We start from the raw sequence: 18,388 nt of genomic DNA, 5'->3' as shown, positions 1-18,388 counted from the left end.
AAGAGTAGCGTGAAATATTAGAATATTAGAATAAATTAACATACTTTTCACTAGGAGAAAAACACTAAAATTACCAAAAAACCATAATTACCAGGGATTATTATTAACAAAATACAACACAGAAGGTGATAAAATGATAGCCATCTTGGTAAACACTTAGCCACACAGTTAAATTCAAGTTGGTCACACGAATAAAGGTATAGAAAGCTGTTAATGCTCCTAATACGTCTGCGATAAAAGTCGAGTTATCTTCTACAGAGAGTGGCAAGACTGTCACTATCAGCCTGCCTGCATCAGGCAAGAAAGATGAGAAAACAAGCAACCAAGTAAGACAGTGAAAAATGACAAGTTTTCATTTTCTAAATTTCCAACATATTTGCAAGCTTCCTTCCTTCCCTCAAGATAATCAATCACCAGTCCACATGTTGTCCACATGGAATTAAAAAAGAAGTGGAGACCTTTGTCTTTTAGAACAGATAAAATTGCGCATAAAACAGAGAACAAAACTGCCATCAGTACTGTGCTCTTTCTTACAAAGCCTTAACCTCACACCCAACTCTTAAACCTCGTGAGCAATTACTAAATACTCCAGTATTACGTCAATCTTAAAAGGAAAAAAGGGAGAAGCATGAGAGAAAAGCGTTACCAAAGTGCCTCTGAAGTCCTCAGGGAACTTGTAGATCGGGATCTTGGCTTCATAATAATGCTCATTTTGAAAAAAAGTCTCCAAGTACTTTGATTAACACATTTCAGCTGTCTTTCTACAAAGACGGTTTTAAATATATTCCATTTCCAAAGGGAGGCTGCTTGAAGAAATCCAAATTTCCCAGAGTCCAACGTCTGCCCCCATCCAGAACATAGGGACGCTTCTAAACACAGGAGCTCTTTCCTCTTTCAGACTGAATTTAATCCAGCACTAGGCTGTTCAGCAGTGACAGTTTCTTTTCTGTTTTGCATTGCCAAGGGAGGAACTGCATTTGAAATCTATTCTTCATCTGGTCACAAGGAAAACCAACACAGTGAAAGAGTCACTTGATCTCATCTTTTTTGCGATTCCATAATAACAGGTTTAAAGGTTTCCACTCTGAAAGTACTCAGGTAGAGTGAAAGAAAAAGAAAATGACCGCGAGGTACTGTGACACTGGAGAGCTGTCAGGGAAGTTCCATTTCAGGGCAACCACAGGAAAACACTTCTCCGGAGCCAAGAAGTCAGCCAGGGAACAAAGCTCTCCACACTGCTTTTGGGCCACTGCTTTTACCTGTGAATGTAATTTCACTTGTGTCCCCTGCTTACATTGTGACTCCAAGTCTTTGTGAATGAGAACTATCATTCAATCTCGCCAGGCAGAAAGTACTCCTCAAGGCTTGTATGACGTCTGTAGGAAGGCAGTTCAAAACATCGCAGGGAAGTGAGAGGAAAAAAAAACACACACAAAACCAGCGCCTGGCCCTGCCTAGTCAATTGCTGAAACTTACAATGCTAAGGGACAGGCCAGCCAGAGCCCAAGATTGTAACCCAGCCAAGCAGACAGGAGTCCTCTCAAAACTTTTATAAAACCATTTCCTCCTCTGGGAAATGAGGTGTCTGCGTTATTCACACTGAAATTCCCTGAGCACCTTTACAAGTTAACACACCCCTTTGCCTTTGAGTTGTTTATCCCCTTCCCCCCACCCCGAAAAAAGGTTATTTTCTCAAGGTCTCACCCTGAAAACTAAAATGTCTTGTCATAAGCAATATTGAGTGAAATGGAGGATTTAGCAGACGTTCATTTTGTGCATATTTAATGAAATGCCATGCATTGTGGTTGGTTGTCGTGATGCAAAATGCCTTTTAAAAATTCCACAGAGTGTAGCAGTAACATTGCATCAGGTAGCACTGGAATGTTTAAACCGAAACATCGAATGTGTTATTGCTGGACAAGTAGCTACATGTACTGAAGCTGTCCCCTTGCCCAGCGTTTTCTAAATCTTACTTCTTTTTGCAATTCATATGCAAATTGACTTGACTTTTATGCACAAACTCTGGGTTTTGCTAATTCTTAGCAGTTCTTCAGGAAGAAGCTAGCTCATATCCTCTCTCAATATTCCTGACCCCCTCCTGCTTTTGAAATAAAACTATTCCATTATAATAGATACAATCTAAGTTGATTTGAATTGTTCCAAGGAGAAGGGATATTTGACCATCCTACCTATCCCTCTGAACATTTGCACAGAGGATATATATTGGATTGGGTGTGCCAAGTTCAGGTATTTAGGATGAGAATTATCAAGCGAAAATAATTAGCATTCTAATTCTTAAATGACATTAGTACGTTGGTTCTTTAGTCTGACGTGAACCTGGTATTTATTTAGCATTTGCAGGCAGGATGTTGGAGTGCAATTGTGACCCACCCAAAGTACTTGGAAAATTAATGTAGTAAGGCACCCAGCCAGAGGTTCTGGCTGCTTATTACAACAAACCCTTCAACTCCTCCTCTAGGCATGCTTCAAGGTGCTTTTGTGATTGACTCTCTTCTCAGTGACCCCAAACCTCTCAAGGTAAATACCAAGACATTACTTTCCATGTAATTATCTCCTTAAACTTTTGTTTTCCTATGACTGCCCAGGGATATTCATGCATACCTAGCTCTCTGCCATGTTTAGTATATTGCTGGCCCTTTAAGGCATGTTAACCAATAACGAATTTTTGAAATTCAAAGAAAGTATGTGAAAATATGCATTTTGGGAGGTTGCATACAGAAGAAGGTGTTTTTTTTTTTTCTCCTTGGAAATTTAATATGGGAAAGGACACAACAACAACAACAAAATAAATAAAACTAGGAAAAGTAAGTAACTACTCCCATATATTTCAAATATTTCTCTTCCATGTAAGGTGGATCAAATATCTTCTGGTGGCCATTTCAGAAAAAAAATGGCAATGATTACAGAAGGTAATGTGTGAATGCCCTGTGTTAATCAGTCCTGTTCCTCTGTCTCTTAGAAAGCACTCTGTCTGAGTGAGATTACTTAGCTCACTGACACTCCGTTTGTTGTCACATACACATCAGAGGTAAGGCTGCCCAGCGCGCTGTTTTTCACTTAGTTGCTCAATGTTCCATGTAGTCCAAGAACCTTTCTCTCAAATTCCTAATTCACTTATTGGGTGTCTCCGAAGCACTGTATAATGGTTCCCAAAAGAAAAAGCAATCCTCAAAGAAAACAGGTTTAAGTGGAGACTTTGACAATGTATGCAAATAACCAGAATGCTCAAAGCTTTTTGGAACAGTATCCCAAGGTGGCCATTATAGAAAAAGAAAGTCACGCAATATTATCAGGCTATTGAAATTTAAATTTTTCTTCTACCTCGAAAATTTAGGTAGTGACAGAATGAAAAATAACCTAATAGTGTTATTCAATATCACAACACGTTCTCCATTCAAAGGATATATTTCACATTTCTGAAACACTGTTTTGTAACCTCAGGTCCTGTATTTTTTCCTATTAAAAACATCTCCTAGTGGAATAGATAGGATACTGCCCTGGCGTTCCTTAGTAACAAGCATATGATGTATAAGGGCTGGGAAGGATGGTTGAATCTGAAGAGACTAGACATTAGAGAACCACGTGGTCCTTGCCTACAGGACTTTGAAGAACATGCATTTGATTCAGAAATCACTATAATTCCTAGCATTCCCCAGATGTACTGAATTATATAGACTCCTTTCTATTCAAGTATTGTCATCACAATATTTCAATGGACTATACGAAGATGTATAAGTTCACTGGGGTAATCCAAATGACTATACCAAGATGTATAAGTTCACTGGGGTAATCCAAATGAGATTCCCCCTCTCCCCCCGCCATGGTTGAATCAAACCACCAGATAGTATGATGTTTATTAAATAAAACTGCCATCTGTACTATAATCTTTCTTACAAAGCCTTAACATTTGGACACCATCTCCATAATTTTTGGCATATTGGCAATTCAACTATATCATTTCTTCTTAAAAATTTTATTGGGGTAACGTGGGTTTACAACACTGTGTGTGATTCACAGACGTAGGATCTCACTTCTTTAGATACATGTCACCACACCACACCCACAACCAAGGCACCCATAGTCCTATAATTTGTTTTGCCCACCCACTGTATTTTCTTCCACTCCAGCTCTTTATAGCCTCAGTTCCACAGTCAGATTTCCAAGGTTTGTTATTGCTTTGGTTTTGCCTGACACTTTGTTTTGTTTCTCTATAGTCCATATATAAGTGAAAGCATTTGGAATTTGCCTTATGCTTTCTGACTCATTTTCCTTAGCATAATCCCCTCCAATTCTATCCATATTGTTGGAAATGGCAAAAGTTCATTTATTTTTTTAATAGCTGAGTAGTATTCCAGTGTGTATAGACATACCACGTTTTCTAATCCACTCACCTGTCCTTAGATATACCTATGTTGTTTCTAATCTTGGCTATTATAAGTAGTTCATTGACCACTTCTTGATTTTTTTTCTTCATTATCTAACTTTTCTAAAAACACAAACTCGGGCCTCCCTGGTGGCGCAAGGGGTTAAACACAGCACTATGAAGCTGTCCGCAACCTCTGCAGCATGAGTTTGATCCCTGGTCAGCCAGGGAGACACCCACATGGTGCAGCAGACCTCTCCTGCCTCACCTGCTGCTCCCCTCAGCAATGTATTTCAGTCAGTTTGCCTGTTCTGTTCCCCACTCTGTCTCTGGTGAATCCTCTCACCCCCACAACTCTGGCCTGTACCCCAGTTCTTATATGCATAAATAAATAAATCTTTAAAAAAGTAAAAAACACAAATTAAATTTGAAAGATAACTTTATATTTATTTTACAAATGGGTTTGATACACTGGTTACATTTTTTCCCCAACTGCAAGTATTCATAGGAAAAAAAATACAAATTTCACCTAAAATCTCTCTCATGCCACTTTATGGTGTCCACAGTGCATTGTGGGCAATTCTCACATGGAAGGTATCAACTGCACACAAGTAGACCGGGTACCCCAGAGTCATGACTTTCCTTTCTTTTCTCCTGCACTTGTGGGACTAATAGCACTTATCAAGAGCTGTGATTCAACATCAAACAGTAAATGAAATGAATGGAATGAGGTGTTTAGGAATGATTTTACTACTTAATCCATCATTTCTTAGATATTATTACTTTGATATATAGTACTCTGCCCACTTTCAAATCTTCTGTCTTTTAAGTAAATCTTGTCCTCTAACAATAGACACTACACATTCCAACCTGTCATCAGCAGATTTCTTAGAATCATGTTATATGCTAACAAAATATTCAGGCCTGTCAAATGTGCTTAAATTCAGACTGCAGATATATCAAATATCTTTTTAGGAAAAATGACTAGGGAGTTGCAGAGGGTTTTTTTTTTTTTTTTAAAGTTTCCTGGTATTTCCCATTCTATAACATTAACAAGTCACTTTGAACTTTTGCAGTAGTTCCTCATTACTGAGGAATAATGCAGTATTTTCCTTATCTGGAGGGGAATTTTGAGCAGATTTCTAGCAGTCTCTCTTATCTAATTACACATGCTTGGCACACAATTGAATTTAAGGACTTTCCTAAAGGTAAGTACCTCCTTTCAACTGAATTTCTTAATTCTGTAGAAAAGTCTAGAGCACCCCACTTCTAAATCTTCTGATCTTCAAGTTGCCTAACTTTTGGTGAAATGTCAAGTTAGAGTAATAATAATAATTATTTTTATATAGTCCCACTTGTTTAATTTTGCATTCATTGCCTGTGTTTTGGTGTCAAATCCAAAAACAGCATTGTCAAGACTACTGTCAAACCCCTATTCTTTTCTAGTTTTATGGTTTCAAGACTTTAAGTCTTTAATCCATTTGAGTACTTTTTGTGAATGGTGTCAGTGGGTCTAGTTTCCTTTCATAAAAACATCCAGTTTTCTCAGTACCATTTATTGAAAAGATTCTCTTTCCCCACTTTATGGTTTTGGCTCCTTTGCTGACAAGTAATTGAACATGTATGCATATGTTTATTTCTGGGTACTCTACTCAGAGTATTGCTCCGCATGTCTGATTTTATGCCAACACCATATGGTTTAGATTATTATAATTTTGTAATATAGTTGAAATCAGGAAGTATGATGCTTCTAGCCTTTTTCTACTTCAAGACTACTTTAGCTATCCAGGTTCTTTTGTGAGTCCATATGAATTTTAGGGTTGTTTATTTTATTTTTGTAAAACATGCCATTGGAATTTTGATAGGTATTAAAATCTAAAAAGCTTCTCCACAAGTAAAGAAATAATCAACAAAATTAAAAGGGAATCTATGGATTGTGAAGATATATTTTCAAACCCTATATCTAGTAATGGGCTAATGCTCCAAATATATAAGAAAATCATACATTCAATAGTGAAGTGAACATGAATAATCCGATAAAAATTGGGCAAAAGGATGTCAGCATAACGGCAAAGACACCCCATTTCTCCTCTTTATCTTATAAGTAATAGATCAACTATAGATCAACAAGCGATCCTCTGCATTATCCAAGAACAGAGACAGAGAGAAACCAGAGAGATCCATACATCTCTATAACTGAAGGTGGTTAAATTTGGTCTTGTGGAAGTGACAGAGCCAGGGAGCGCAGAGATGGCATACAAGCCCACGCCACCAGTCAAGTGAATCCCAAGGTAGCAGATGCGAGGGACATCAAATATCTAGGACCTCAGTGAGAAAAGTGCTCAAGAAAGCATGCACAACTCTACCTCACTCCCCTCCTGCCTCCATGAGTACTGGTACCCAGAAAACATACACCAGGAGACTCTCAGATCTGGGGCTTCAAGAAGGTGAGGCAGTAGTGGGGTTATGTGCATGATCCAGGCTCTCTGGGCCCACTATAGCAGAAGGCTTCTGTGCTCTCTCCCTTTTAGAAACACAGTGGTGGATTTGTCTGCCTTCCATGGGTCATGACTGTGACACAGCAGCAGCAATAGCTGCAAGTAGCAACCACAAGTTACATCATAGCACCATCTACTGGAAAAAAGAAATGCATCTAATTACTCAGCTACTGATATTGAACCAAAGCAAACAAAAAGTGACAAAACTTTTAAAAGGTGTTAATCATGTCTAAAGTGCAGGCAGAGGAATTATCTTCAAATCTCAAGATAACATGGTTACAAGATAACTACTATGAGGTAAAAAAAGAAAATGCTAATTCTCCAGAAACTAAACTTAAAGCATGGAAAATTGTGGCATAACAGAGAATGCAAGATAAGCTGTCAAAGAAACTCAGAGATATAAGAAAACACAGAAAAACAATTCAATGAATTCAGGAATTAGTGAGCACAGGGAATATTTTATCAAAGAGATTGGAACTATAAAAAAGAACTTAACAGAGATGCAAGTTTTGACAAATTAAATAAGTGCTATGAGTGCTATGGAAAGAAATGGAAATACAGCAACAGATCATATGGAAGAGCAACTAGTTTCCTCAAAGAAAGAAATCTAGAAATTATTCTGTTGAAAAAACCGAGGAGGAACACTTCAAACACACTTTATGAGGTCACTATTACAGTGATACCAAAAATAGACAAGGAAATCATAAGTAAAAGGAAAACTAGGCAAACACCTGATGAGCAAAGATGTAAAATTCCTCAACAAAATACTAGTAAGCTGAATTCAACCAAACATTGAAAGACTCAGCCACCATAACCAGGAGTGATTTATTCCAGGGATGCTTCAACATACACAAGCTAATTAACATGATACACCACATCAACAAAAGGAACAGCCTGCTGATGGGGCATCCCTGGTGGCCCAAGGGGTTAGGACACAGCACTGTAAAGCTCTCCATAGCCACGGCAGCACAAGTTCGATCCCTGGCCAGGGAGGCGACTCACGTGGTGCAGCAGACCTCTCCTGACTTGCCCGCTGCTCTCCTCAGCAATGTATTTCAGTCAGTCTGCCTGTTCTGTTCCCCACTCTGTCTCTGGTGAATCTGTTATAGGACAGGGAGAGGGATAGCCCAAGCCCCGCAAACCTGCCTATTCTAAATGGGTTCTGCCATCCGCCGCATCAACACAAAACATAGGAGACTTTAATGGGAAGGAACTTTAATAAAACTAGGAAACAATACAGGTAAGGCAAAGAGTCTAGTTTCTAAATGAAGCACCCAAAGTTACCCGTCCCCTCGTGGGTAAAAGTCCATCCATATGGGATTGGCCCAGAACAAGGCCTCAAAGCCTGCCACAAGTCTAAAGCATCTTCCTGTGGGGACCCACAGAAAAGGGTCAGAAACAACCAGACAAGCCCAGAAGGAAAAGAGCAAAATCAACATCAAGATAAAAGCTGCCATTGTCACCTCCCCATGGGTCTCACCCACGTCTGTGTCACCCAGTCCACAACCCAAAGACAAGCGCAGTTTCTTCACGTGTCTCTAGGCTCCATGCGTCTCCTCCAGGTCTCCTGGCTCCATCCTGCTTCCTTCCTTCCTCAGTCTCTTCTGCAGCTTCTCCTCTTCCTGCTCAGCTCCACCCTTCCTTGGGTGGGGCAGGAACCTGGAACCTCCCCCTTTCCTGGGGACCACCCTGTTACAAATCCTCTCACCCCCACACCTCTGGCCTGTACCCCAATTCTTGTATGCATAAATAAATCTTTTAAAAAAAAAAGGTCTGCTGAGTGTAGAACAGCAGTGAAGATGGTCGCCACGGTGGTGTGAGGGAAACTAGAGGTCCAGAACCCAGCCCCAAGGGTGGGATAGGCCAGTGTGCCCACAGAAGTGCTGCCAGTGTTTCTTCTGCCCCAGGGAGGAATTATCTTTCAGGGCTATGATGCCACTTCCCCATCATGCATGTGTTGCTGGGTTAAGCTAATGCCTTCAGAGCCCTGGTTGCCTGCAGAGGAGTCAAGCTGACTCTTGGCATGAGACCCCTGCCTTCTGTAGTTTGAGAGTGACACTGCCATGGCTTCCCTGGATGACCCAGCATAAGTGAGGGAGGCTCTCTCTACCTTGTGTCTACAGGACCTGCACACTTTCTATCAGCTTCAACTATATTGTTGAAGTCAGTATATTAATAATCACATTAGAGAAACTCACTGTGCTTGACAGAACAAATACTGAGTCTGCTGAGATCTGAGCAATAGAAGAGCCTGTGATGCCTTGACTCAATGACCAGGATGTCCCTTTCTGTCCAGTCTGTGGGAGTAAGTTCAGTTTCCATAACTAACGCCACTGCTGAAGAGTGTAAGAAGTGTGCAAGAAGTGTAACGGAGCTCATCCGCTTTCTCTTAGCAAACAAGCTCACCAGTGCCAGCAAGGATTCCCTGAGGAGACTGACTGCTGAGAATCTCTGCCGTGTCTGTACCCCACGGGTCACCATTACAATCCTATGTTGCCTTGCTCAGGTGACCACAGCTGTCTCTAGTTCCACAGCTTTGGGAAGAGTCGAGTGCAGTACCCGGAGGTGAGCAAGGCAGTGTGTTGAGTGCTTTTGCCTACAGAGATGCCACCTTCAGTTGTTAGGGCACAACTTAGAGCAGGGGCAGGGCCTTTGATGCACGGTCCAAATCAAGTCTGTGTTCTTTTTTTTTTTTTTAATTTAAGATATAATTCACACACTGTAAAATTTACTCTTTTAATGTGTACAGTTTGGCTTTGAGTATATTCACAAAGTTGTACAACTGTTACCACTCTCTTACTTCTAAAATCCCATGCTCAGGGCCTCCCCGGTGGCGCAGCAGTTGAGCGCTGGGTTGCGAAGCTGCCTGCAGCCTCTGCAGTGTTATTTCGATGCCCGGCTGCTCCCCGTCCACGGGAGGACGGTCCCACATGGCGCACAGACCTTTCCTGGCGCCCGCTGCTCCCCTCAGCAGTGTACTTCGGTCCTTCTGCCTGCTCTGCTCCCCGCTCTGGCTCTGGTGAATTCTCTCACCCTCCCGCACTTCTGGCTGTACCCAATGCTTGTATAAATAAATAAAAATAAATCTTTAAAAAAAAAGAATAAAACCCCATGCTAATCAGCAGTCACTGCCTCAGGTGCCTCTTCCTGCCAACCACTAACTAGTCTACTTCCATCTATGGATTTGCAGATTTTAGACATTTCATATGAATGAAATTATAAATATATGACTTTGTGTCTACTTCTTTCATGGAGTATGATGTTTTGAAGTGTCATCTGTGTTGTAGCAAGTGTCATTGCTCGTGGCTTTTGTATGAACATCGTGTGCACAGAGCATATTTTCTTCATCGATTAGTCTGTTCATGAACATATGGGTTGTTACCACTTTTGAATGTTATGAATAATGCTTCTGAAAATTCATCTACAATTGTTGGAACACCTGTGGACATACAGCTTTACTTATCTTGGGTATATAAAGATAAGTGGAGTTGTTGGGTCAAATGTTAACTCTGTGTTTGACTGTTTGAGGAACTGCCAGACTGCTTTCCAAAATGACTACACCTCCTTACATTCTCTCCAGCAATTAGCACTGTTCCAGTTTCTCCAAATCCTTGCTAATATTGGCTATTAGTGCTTGTTATTATAAATACAATTTTATTGGAGCACACAAAAAGGGGAAGAATAAAAATTATTAGGTTTACTCAAGAGACACAGAAAAAACATTTGACAAGTTTTAACATCCATTTATAATAAAAGCTCTCAGTAAGATGGGTATAGAAGGAATATATATCAACATAATAATGCTCATATATGACAAGCCCACATCTAATATAATATTCAAAGATGATAAACTAAATGCTTATTCTTTATGGCCAGGAACAAGACAAGAATTGCACTCTTACCACCATTATATTGTCAATGATCTCACAAATTGTTACCTTTTTAAATGACCATTTATTAGTCATTAATGACCATTAATGAGGCAATCAAAATACTATCATTCATGTAAGTAACAGCAAATCACCAATACCCGCAGCATGAGGATGGCTAATGGTGGTAAGAGTGCATATTCTTCTCTTGTTCCTGGCAGTAAGAATATGCATTTAGTTTTTCATCTTTGAATATATTCCACATACAAGTGACACCATCTGGTATTTGTCTTCAAGAATTCAACAGATATGGAGAAAAGCAGTTTTAAGTTAGAAGTACATTTTACCATTATATTTTGATTTAAAAGAAATGTTTTGTTCTCATCTTAATTTTGACCTTGACTCCAAGACTCCATTTAAATAATAGATTGAAAATAGTTTTCCCACCTTCCCTCTTAGATCTATTCTCTGTATTGTCTTTGGGTTTTCTTTCAAAGACACACATCTTAAAATATTTAATTCTCAGTTTAAAACCCTTCAATCATTTCCTATTCATTAATGAATTAATTACAGCCTTCCTTGTGTGTTAAATAAACCTTCTATCCTTGCATGAATTTTGATTACTATTTATTTTTTTTCACCTGTGTGTAATGTACTTACAATATATATCAGCACACAGTGGAAATTATAGGGTTGCCAGAGTTTTAGAGTCACTCTACAGTCACTGATTCTAGTTGTGTGACCTTCAAAAACAACTTAATCTCTGTAAGATCTAACACCTTCTTTTACAAAATGGACAACATACATACCTATATTCCTTCTAGGATTGTTCTGGGATTAAATGAGAAAACATATTCCCTCCTCTGCAAACCAAAGTTCTTTAACACATTCAGATCTTTGCACAGACATCCCTATCAGTATTATCCTTCTTTCTTTGGTTTCTCTCTCTCTCTCTCTCTCTGCAGTTAACTTAGTGATCAAATCCTCTAGTTCCTCTGCTTTTCAGGCATTCACTTCCCTGTGCTAAGTGAACCTCTCAATTCCGGTGCCAATTCCAAACATAATGTTTGCAAAACACATAGGGCGGGTTTCCCCTCATCTGGCTAAAAGGAAGGGTTCCACGCATTTCCCATTCTTATATTCCCAGTGTCTTACCCTAAAGAGGCACTGGTGCCTTCGTAATGCTGTAAGATCTTCAAAACAGAGACTGGGGTTTATTCATTTTTGTATTCACAGTACCTAGGACAATACTGGCTCACAGGGTGTTTCCTTAACAACAGAATAAATCTTGGATCAACAGCAGTAGATAAGCTTCGAACAAAATTTCTTCCTGTGCCCTTTTGTGGCATTTGCTTCATGGTTGGAATTAGATTGAGTCGTGCCATCTTCTTTTTTCATAAGCCTCTATCCCTGAAAGCTACTTTTGATACCTTCTTTACCAAAACAAAATTCCCACTGCCTTTCAATAAAAAATTTCTCCCAAAGGAGAAGGAACTGGTTGGGATAAGAAATACACCAGGAAAATTCTTAGACAGACACCTAACTAATACCAACATCCTTTTAAGCAGGGAAAATTCTTTCCTAAGTACTTAGGAAAAACAGCGCTACTGGAGAAGCTAATAGGTAATGTGTTATTCATCCCAGATTTGAAGTCGAATAGGAACCTTTTGGATGCCCAATTCAAAGGAATGACTTTTCCAGGAAGAATTTTCCCACATCTTGGCAATACAGTGGAGGGGGGGTTCATGACATCCTATAGAATCTGCCAAAGTCAGTCACCCACTGGCCTATAAATGAGATGGTTGCACCCTGGACGGGAATGTTCCATTCTGGTCAGTGCTGTAAGAACCTGATTGGAGCCACTCATATGTGTTTTATGTGTATTAGCATATTTACTTTTATATCAACCACATGAATACTTCATATACTCTCTTGTTAGATGAGGAAAATGGAGTACAGAGATTACTTCCCCAGCTAGTTGAGTGGAAGGACCAGGCCAGAACTCAGGCCTCTGGCTGAAGAGGAAGGACTCTAAAAATGACAGGCAAAGTTTCCATTCATTGAGTGCTCACCACGTGCCAGGCACTGGATCAGATGCTCCACACATGTCACTTCATTTAATGCTTCAAAGAAACTCATGGATTATGAATTAGAATTTCCTTCATCAGTTGAGGAAACCGAGGACTAGAGGAGATTAACTAGCATGTTGAAAGTCTTAAGCTGGGATTTACATTTATCTATTGCAAATGTCAAATCTCATCTGGAGAAAACTGTGACTTCAAGAATTAAACAGCATTTTAACAAGAGAATAGTTTTTCTTAAGTTGTTTAAGCAAATCTGAGATGAAGGTGATCAGACAGACTTATCATCCCTACAACAACTGTTTTTTTGTTGTTAATGTTTTTGTTTTGTTTTCGCAGATATGACATTGGACTCAATAGAAAATAATTATTTTCATTCTAGAAATTAAGCCTTAACAATGTTCCAAGAATTTAGATGTCAAATCTAAATATAGCATTGTATATAAATGTATTCAATATTAAGTTTTGAACAAAGGAAGCATTTTAATTTTATCATGTTGTTTCTAGTTCTCAAAATGAAAACTAAGTTTTCTTCCTTACTCAAGAGTCATTTCATCAGTGTATTATATTTGCAACTGACTTTTTTTTTTGAACCTGTAGCTTCCGTATAAGGGATAGCAAAAGAAATTTAGATACCATTTAACCTGATCTTGTGTATCAGGTTAATCTCTGCTTTTCGTGAGGAGAAAGACACATTCTTCATTCCAGGCACAAAGTGAACTCTACAAAAATTGCTTGCAAACAACACAGAATTATGATTTTCAGAGTTTCTATTTTAGTGTGTTCCCTGTGTTCTCAAAGAGACTTCTTAGTTTTTTTTAGAAATATGTCTTCAGGATAGTAACTGGCAGAAGTCCTTTATGAAAAGTTGAAGGTAAATGAGCTACAAGAGATAATGCTAAAATGCTCTCTACTTCTAGGGTAGATTGTTATTCCACATGGGGAGAGAATTTGAAAAAAGCTCTCCCACCCAAGTCTAAAGACTTCATTCAATTGACAATTCTTCTATGAGTCAGATTTCCTCCAAGACGTAAGCTCTTTCATGGTTGACTTGCAGATTTCTCAGTAGTTACATTTTTCTTAAGAATTACCTTATAGTAACCAAATCACAATTAATTTAAAGTGAAGTTATTTAAAATCGAAAAAATATAAATACTAGTTATTAAAAAAAATCTTGCAAATGGGCAGTAACTTAGGCAGTACTGCCTTAACACCTATAGATGCCTCATAAACATTTTATCCAGCATGTTAAAATGGACACACTTCCCACATTATACAATATTTTTGCTATAAAAACCTGGAACTGATCTTTATAAGTTTGTATTTGAATTTATTTGGCTACTATTAAACTCTTTTAACTAACAACTGGCCCTGACTTCTCTGAAATCATTCAGCATGCTCAAAAGTACTGACAAAATGAAAACTTCAGTCCACAAGTTTTTTTCCAAATCTAATAAAACTTTTTATGAATTTTTTTGACAATTTTTGAAGCTGACATAATGTTATACTGTGAACATTTAATTAGACTTAAATCTTGATTTTGTGGCTGAAGTCAATAACTCCATTTTTCAGCCCTCAAATATTTTCTCATGCCCATATAAAGCTCAAAGGGTCTAGACAAGAGGACCATAGTATGTGCCATCGAGGAGAGCGCATTGGCTTCGTCAGGGAAGGAAGGGGATTCTAGTAAGAAGTGATTCACACAAGTAGACATGCTTAATATTTCCAGATAACATGCTATTTCCTCTACTACTCTGATGATTATGAATTACACCTTGTATTGCTAATGAAGTGAACTAAGGCAATCAGCATTCACTTCAGAAGCTTACTCATGGTCCAGTCCATACAAGATATCAGAGATGATAAAAAAAACCAAACACAAGATATGTTTGTCACTTATGAGGCCCTACCAGTTTAGAGGGGGAGAGAAATGCTGTACTTTTTAAGATTTTTCTCTATAACTGAACACATGAGATTTTCAGCTCATGAACCTAGGGTCTAGGTATCTGAATGAACAAACTAAAACAATATTGTTGTCTGGTTGTATAAAATCATTTGTTAAATAGTGCTTTAAAACACCTGGCTAGTGACTTGTGAACTGAGTCATTTAGTGGAAGTCTGATTTCTCTCCATAGCAGAGGAGAAAATGGGAGAGCATTATGAAAGGAGCCAACTTTATTTTCGCACAGTCTTAGGGATACAGTTGTGATCTGTGATTAGGTTTCTATTCCAATTAGAGAAACTAGAAACATGAAGAGCAGATTTTAACCCAAAGTGAAACTGATATGTCTGAGTTTAACTCTGATTCTCATTCCAGTCAATTGTTCATTGGATTGAGTCAATAATTTGTCTCTGAAATGAACTTTGCTTTGTAAAGATAAATGGAATGTGTTATTTTGAAATAGCCCCAATGCGTTCCTCTTTATTGTTCCATTTGGGGAGAGGCCCTACAAGGACATGACTTCAGTTTGCTGAGGGGTTTTTGGTCCTTGTGTGACTAGGCCAACACATGCGCAGGTAGAACACAAGATCAAATGTTAAAGGCCAAGCAACTCTCTTGACTGGGAGTCACCCATCACTAAGCACAGACTGACTGCAGAGTTACCACCTGTTCTATCAGGGGAGGTGAGTCACCATTTCATACTAAGCCATGCAACAGCATGGAAAAATCTATTTTGCCCAAGGACATAAACCTTAAACCAGCTGCCCCCAAGCTCTTAGAGCTTGCTTCTGGGAATATTTGTCTTTGACTATTGCTTGACATGCCTGGAAGCAGAAGAAATGGCTATGGAAGATTTCAATTCACACAGAGGAGCTGCCTAGCAGTGTTTGGATTATGTAAAATTAATTGTGGAAACTCAATGCTCATCTTTGTTTAATTTTAATTTTGTTGAAGTAATATTAGCTTATAACATTATATAGGTTTCAGGATTAATCTGACACCTGAAGATGATAATATATAGATCTCTACCAAAAGTCCAGTTTCTATCCACCAACACAAAATTATTACCTTTACTTGATCAGCCCCAACCCTCTTACGAACCACCATTTTCTTCTCATAATCCAAGAATTTGTTTCATTTTGCTTTGTTTGTTCATTGCTTTTTTTGTTTTTAAGGTGACGGTAGCTTTATATTTTTGACATCTGTGTATACTACATGATGGTCATCACCAAAAGTAGATTTTGTTTTCAGGAGTTAACGGTAAATCAGAGGGGGTGGGAAGTATGCCTATTAAAACTATTACATTACTGTGTTTATTTGGCTTCATAGATCTTATATCTGAAACTGTTCTTCATTGTAGATCTCAGCTACTAGATCAGAGAGCCTATGAACTCAGTAACTGTCCATCTGACATTTTCCTTTGTTCCCAGTTACTAGGACTAGGGCCTGACACTCAGTATGTACTGGGCAAAGGAACAGATGAATGAGACAGGCTTTGACTGTTACAAGAATGTAGAGAAGGAAAAAAAATCCTCTTGGGATGGATAGTCAGTGATGATTTCAAAAAGAGGGGAACCTACTTGTCTGGCTTTAAAGGTGATGAGAAGAGGTGATTCCTTGTGAAGACTGGCATAGACATAAAGCACAGGCAAGGCCTGAGGTGCTATTAACAGTGTCTAGAGTACTTTCATGAGTAAATCTTGATGATGAGAATGGGGTTATATAAAGAACTATTTAACAAAAATGGATGGCTCCTTTGTGGTGTTGGGAGAGGAAATACATGTGAGGAGAGGATTTTGAGTTTTGGGGAAAAGACCACACAGCAAAAATATAATAATAGACATTAAGATAATGAGGATGTTTAGAACTTCTAAAGTTTCCTCTATCCTTAGATTTGCAGGCCTCTATTTTTGCCTTGTTGCTGAAGTGATTTAGAAGTTTTTAGAATCCTTGAACTAGTCATAAATTGAATGTTATATTTTTCTTCTTAAATCAAGGGATAGCTCAATTAACCACAGAGTAATATTTGATAAAGCCACATTTCAGTTGATAAAGAAACAATTATTTTACCACTTAGCTCCAGAAGTTGTAAATGAAAGTGACATTTAAAAAACCTTTTTCTAACAATTTCAGGAGATGATTAATCATTGTGTTTTGAAAGTTTATGATATGTTAAAGTATTTTTAAAACTCATTATAATTAAACAGCTAGTAGATAAATGCCTTTAAATCTCACTCTTTGAAAGCTATTACCTCAGAGGGTATTCTACAAAGAACTTTGAGTAAACATGACTGTACATTAGATTCTGTGATCAGTTAAATTTATTTGCTTTATATGTATTAAGATCATCTTCAGCATTATATAGTCAAATAACAACGTGCCAATATAAAACCAATAGTAGCTTTGTTTAAATCTTCCAAACCTACAGAACAAAAAGAAAACTTGATTCAAAATACTGTATATACATGAGACAAAAGTAACTCAATGTCTATGACCCTCATAGGGGAGGGTATTGGTGCCTGCATCCTCTGAACACCTAAAGTCTCAAAGCTGGTTATTCAAAATCCTGCAGCTCCCTGACTGAGGGATTTATTTATTTATTTATTCATTCAGTTATTCATTCATTCATTCATTCATTTATTTATTTATTTATTTATTTATTTCAAGTGTCTGCTGAAGGTCTATATTTTAACCACAGTTACATATTCTGCCCATGGTTAAATAAACCAGAGGTGGCAGGTTGTTGAACCCCAGAAATAGCTGATGGATGGGGGGGGGAGTTGGTGAATAAATGCTCTAGCTTTGTCATCCCATGATTGGAGTTACAATGAGGAATGGCCCACATGCACTCTTAAAGAGCACCCACCCCCAACACTGGTTGGGGTTCTACTTTCCTACTGTGGTAACTAGTTTGATAATGCCCACTTTGTGTCGGCCCATTTCTTGTCTCAATTGCTCACTCCTTTACTTTTGTTTCATAAATTTTCTAAACAAATATCTGTCTTCTTGACTTTGAGTCTACTTCTAGAGTAACCCGGACCATTTATATGCCTCTTCTTCTATTTTGTGATGTCAAAGAAGAGTGTTTATTTATTTTTTTTTAAAGATTTATTTTTATTTATTTATACAAGCCCTGGGTACAGTCAGAAGCGCGGGAGGGCGAGAGAATTCACCAGAGCCAGAGCGGGGAGAAGAACAGGCAGAAGGACGGAAGCACACTGCTGAGGGGAGCAGCGGGCGGCAGGAGAGGTCTGCGCGCCATGTGGGACCCTCCTCCGGTGGCCGGGGAGCAGCCAGGGATCGAACCAGTGCTACAGAGGCTGCGGGCAGCTTCGCAACCCAGCGCTCATCCGCTGCGCCACCGGGGAGGTACAAGAGTGTTTATTTTTTTTAAGATTTTTTTTTTAAATTTATTTATGCATACAAGTACTGGGGTACTGGCCAGAGGTGTGGGGGTGAGAGGATTCACCAGAAACAGAGTGGGGAACAGAACAGGCAGATTGACTGAAATACACTGCTGAGGAGAGCAGCGGGCGAGTCAAGAGAGGTCTGCTCGCCATGTGGGTCTCCTCCCTGGCTGGGGATCGAACTCATGCTGCAGTGGCTGCTGATAG

General features: G+C 38.8%; 1 protein-coding gene across 7 annotated transcripts in view; it reads right to left on the bottom strand.

Annotated features, from left to right (window-relative positions):
- The window catches only part of PDE4D (phosphodiesterase 4D), a gene marked incomplete at its 5' end in the record, with an annotated part of 1,035,071 nt that overhangs the window by 259,809 nt on the left and 756,874 nt on the right, over positions 1–18,388 (bottom strand). The window contains one exon of one of the 7 annotated variants that reach the window (XM_084234304.1): positions 647–711. The exons of the other annotated variants lie outside the window; for them this stretch is intronic. Within the exon in view, the coding sequence (XP_084090430.1) occupies positions 647–711 (65 nt within the window). Of the gene's footprint in view, positions 1–646; positions 712–18,388 lie in introns of those variants that run through there. 7 annotated transcript variants of the gene reach the window in all.

This window comes from Talpa europaea (assembly GCF_964194135.1).
Source record: "Talpa europaea genome assembly, chromosome: 5".
Classification (NCBI taxonomy): domain Eukaryota; kingdom Metazoa; phylum Chordata; class Mammalia; order Eulipotyphla; family Talpidae; genus Talpa; species Talpa europaea.
The sequence above is the reverse complement of the archived record's forward strand: the minus strand, read 5'-3'. Positions and strand labels throughout refer to the sequence as shown.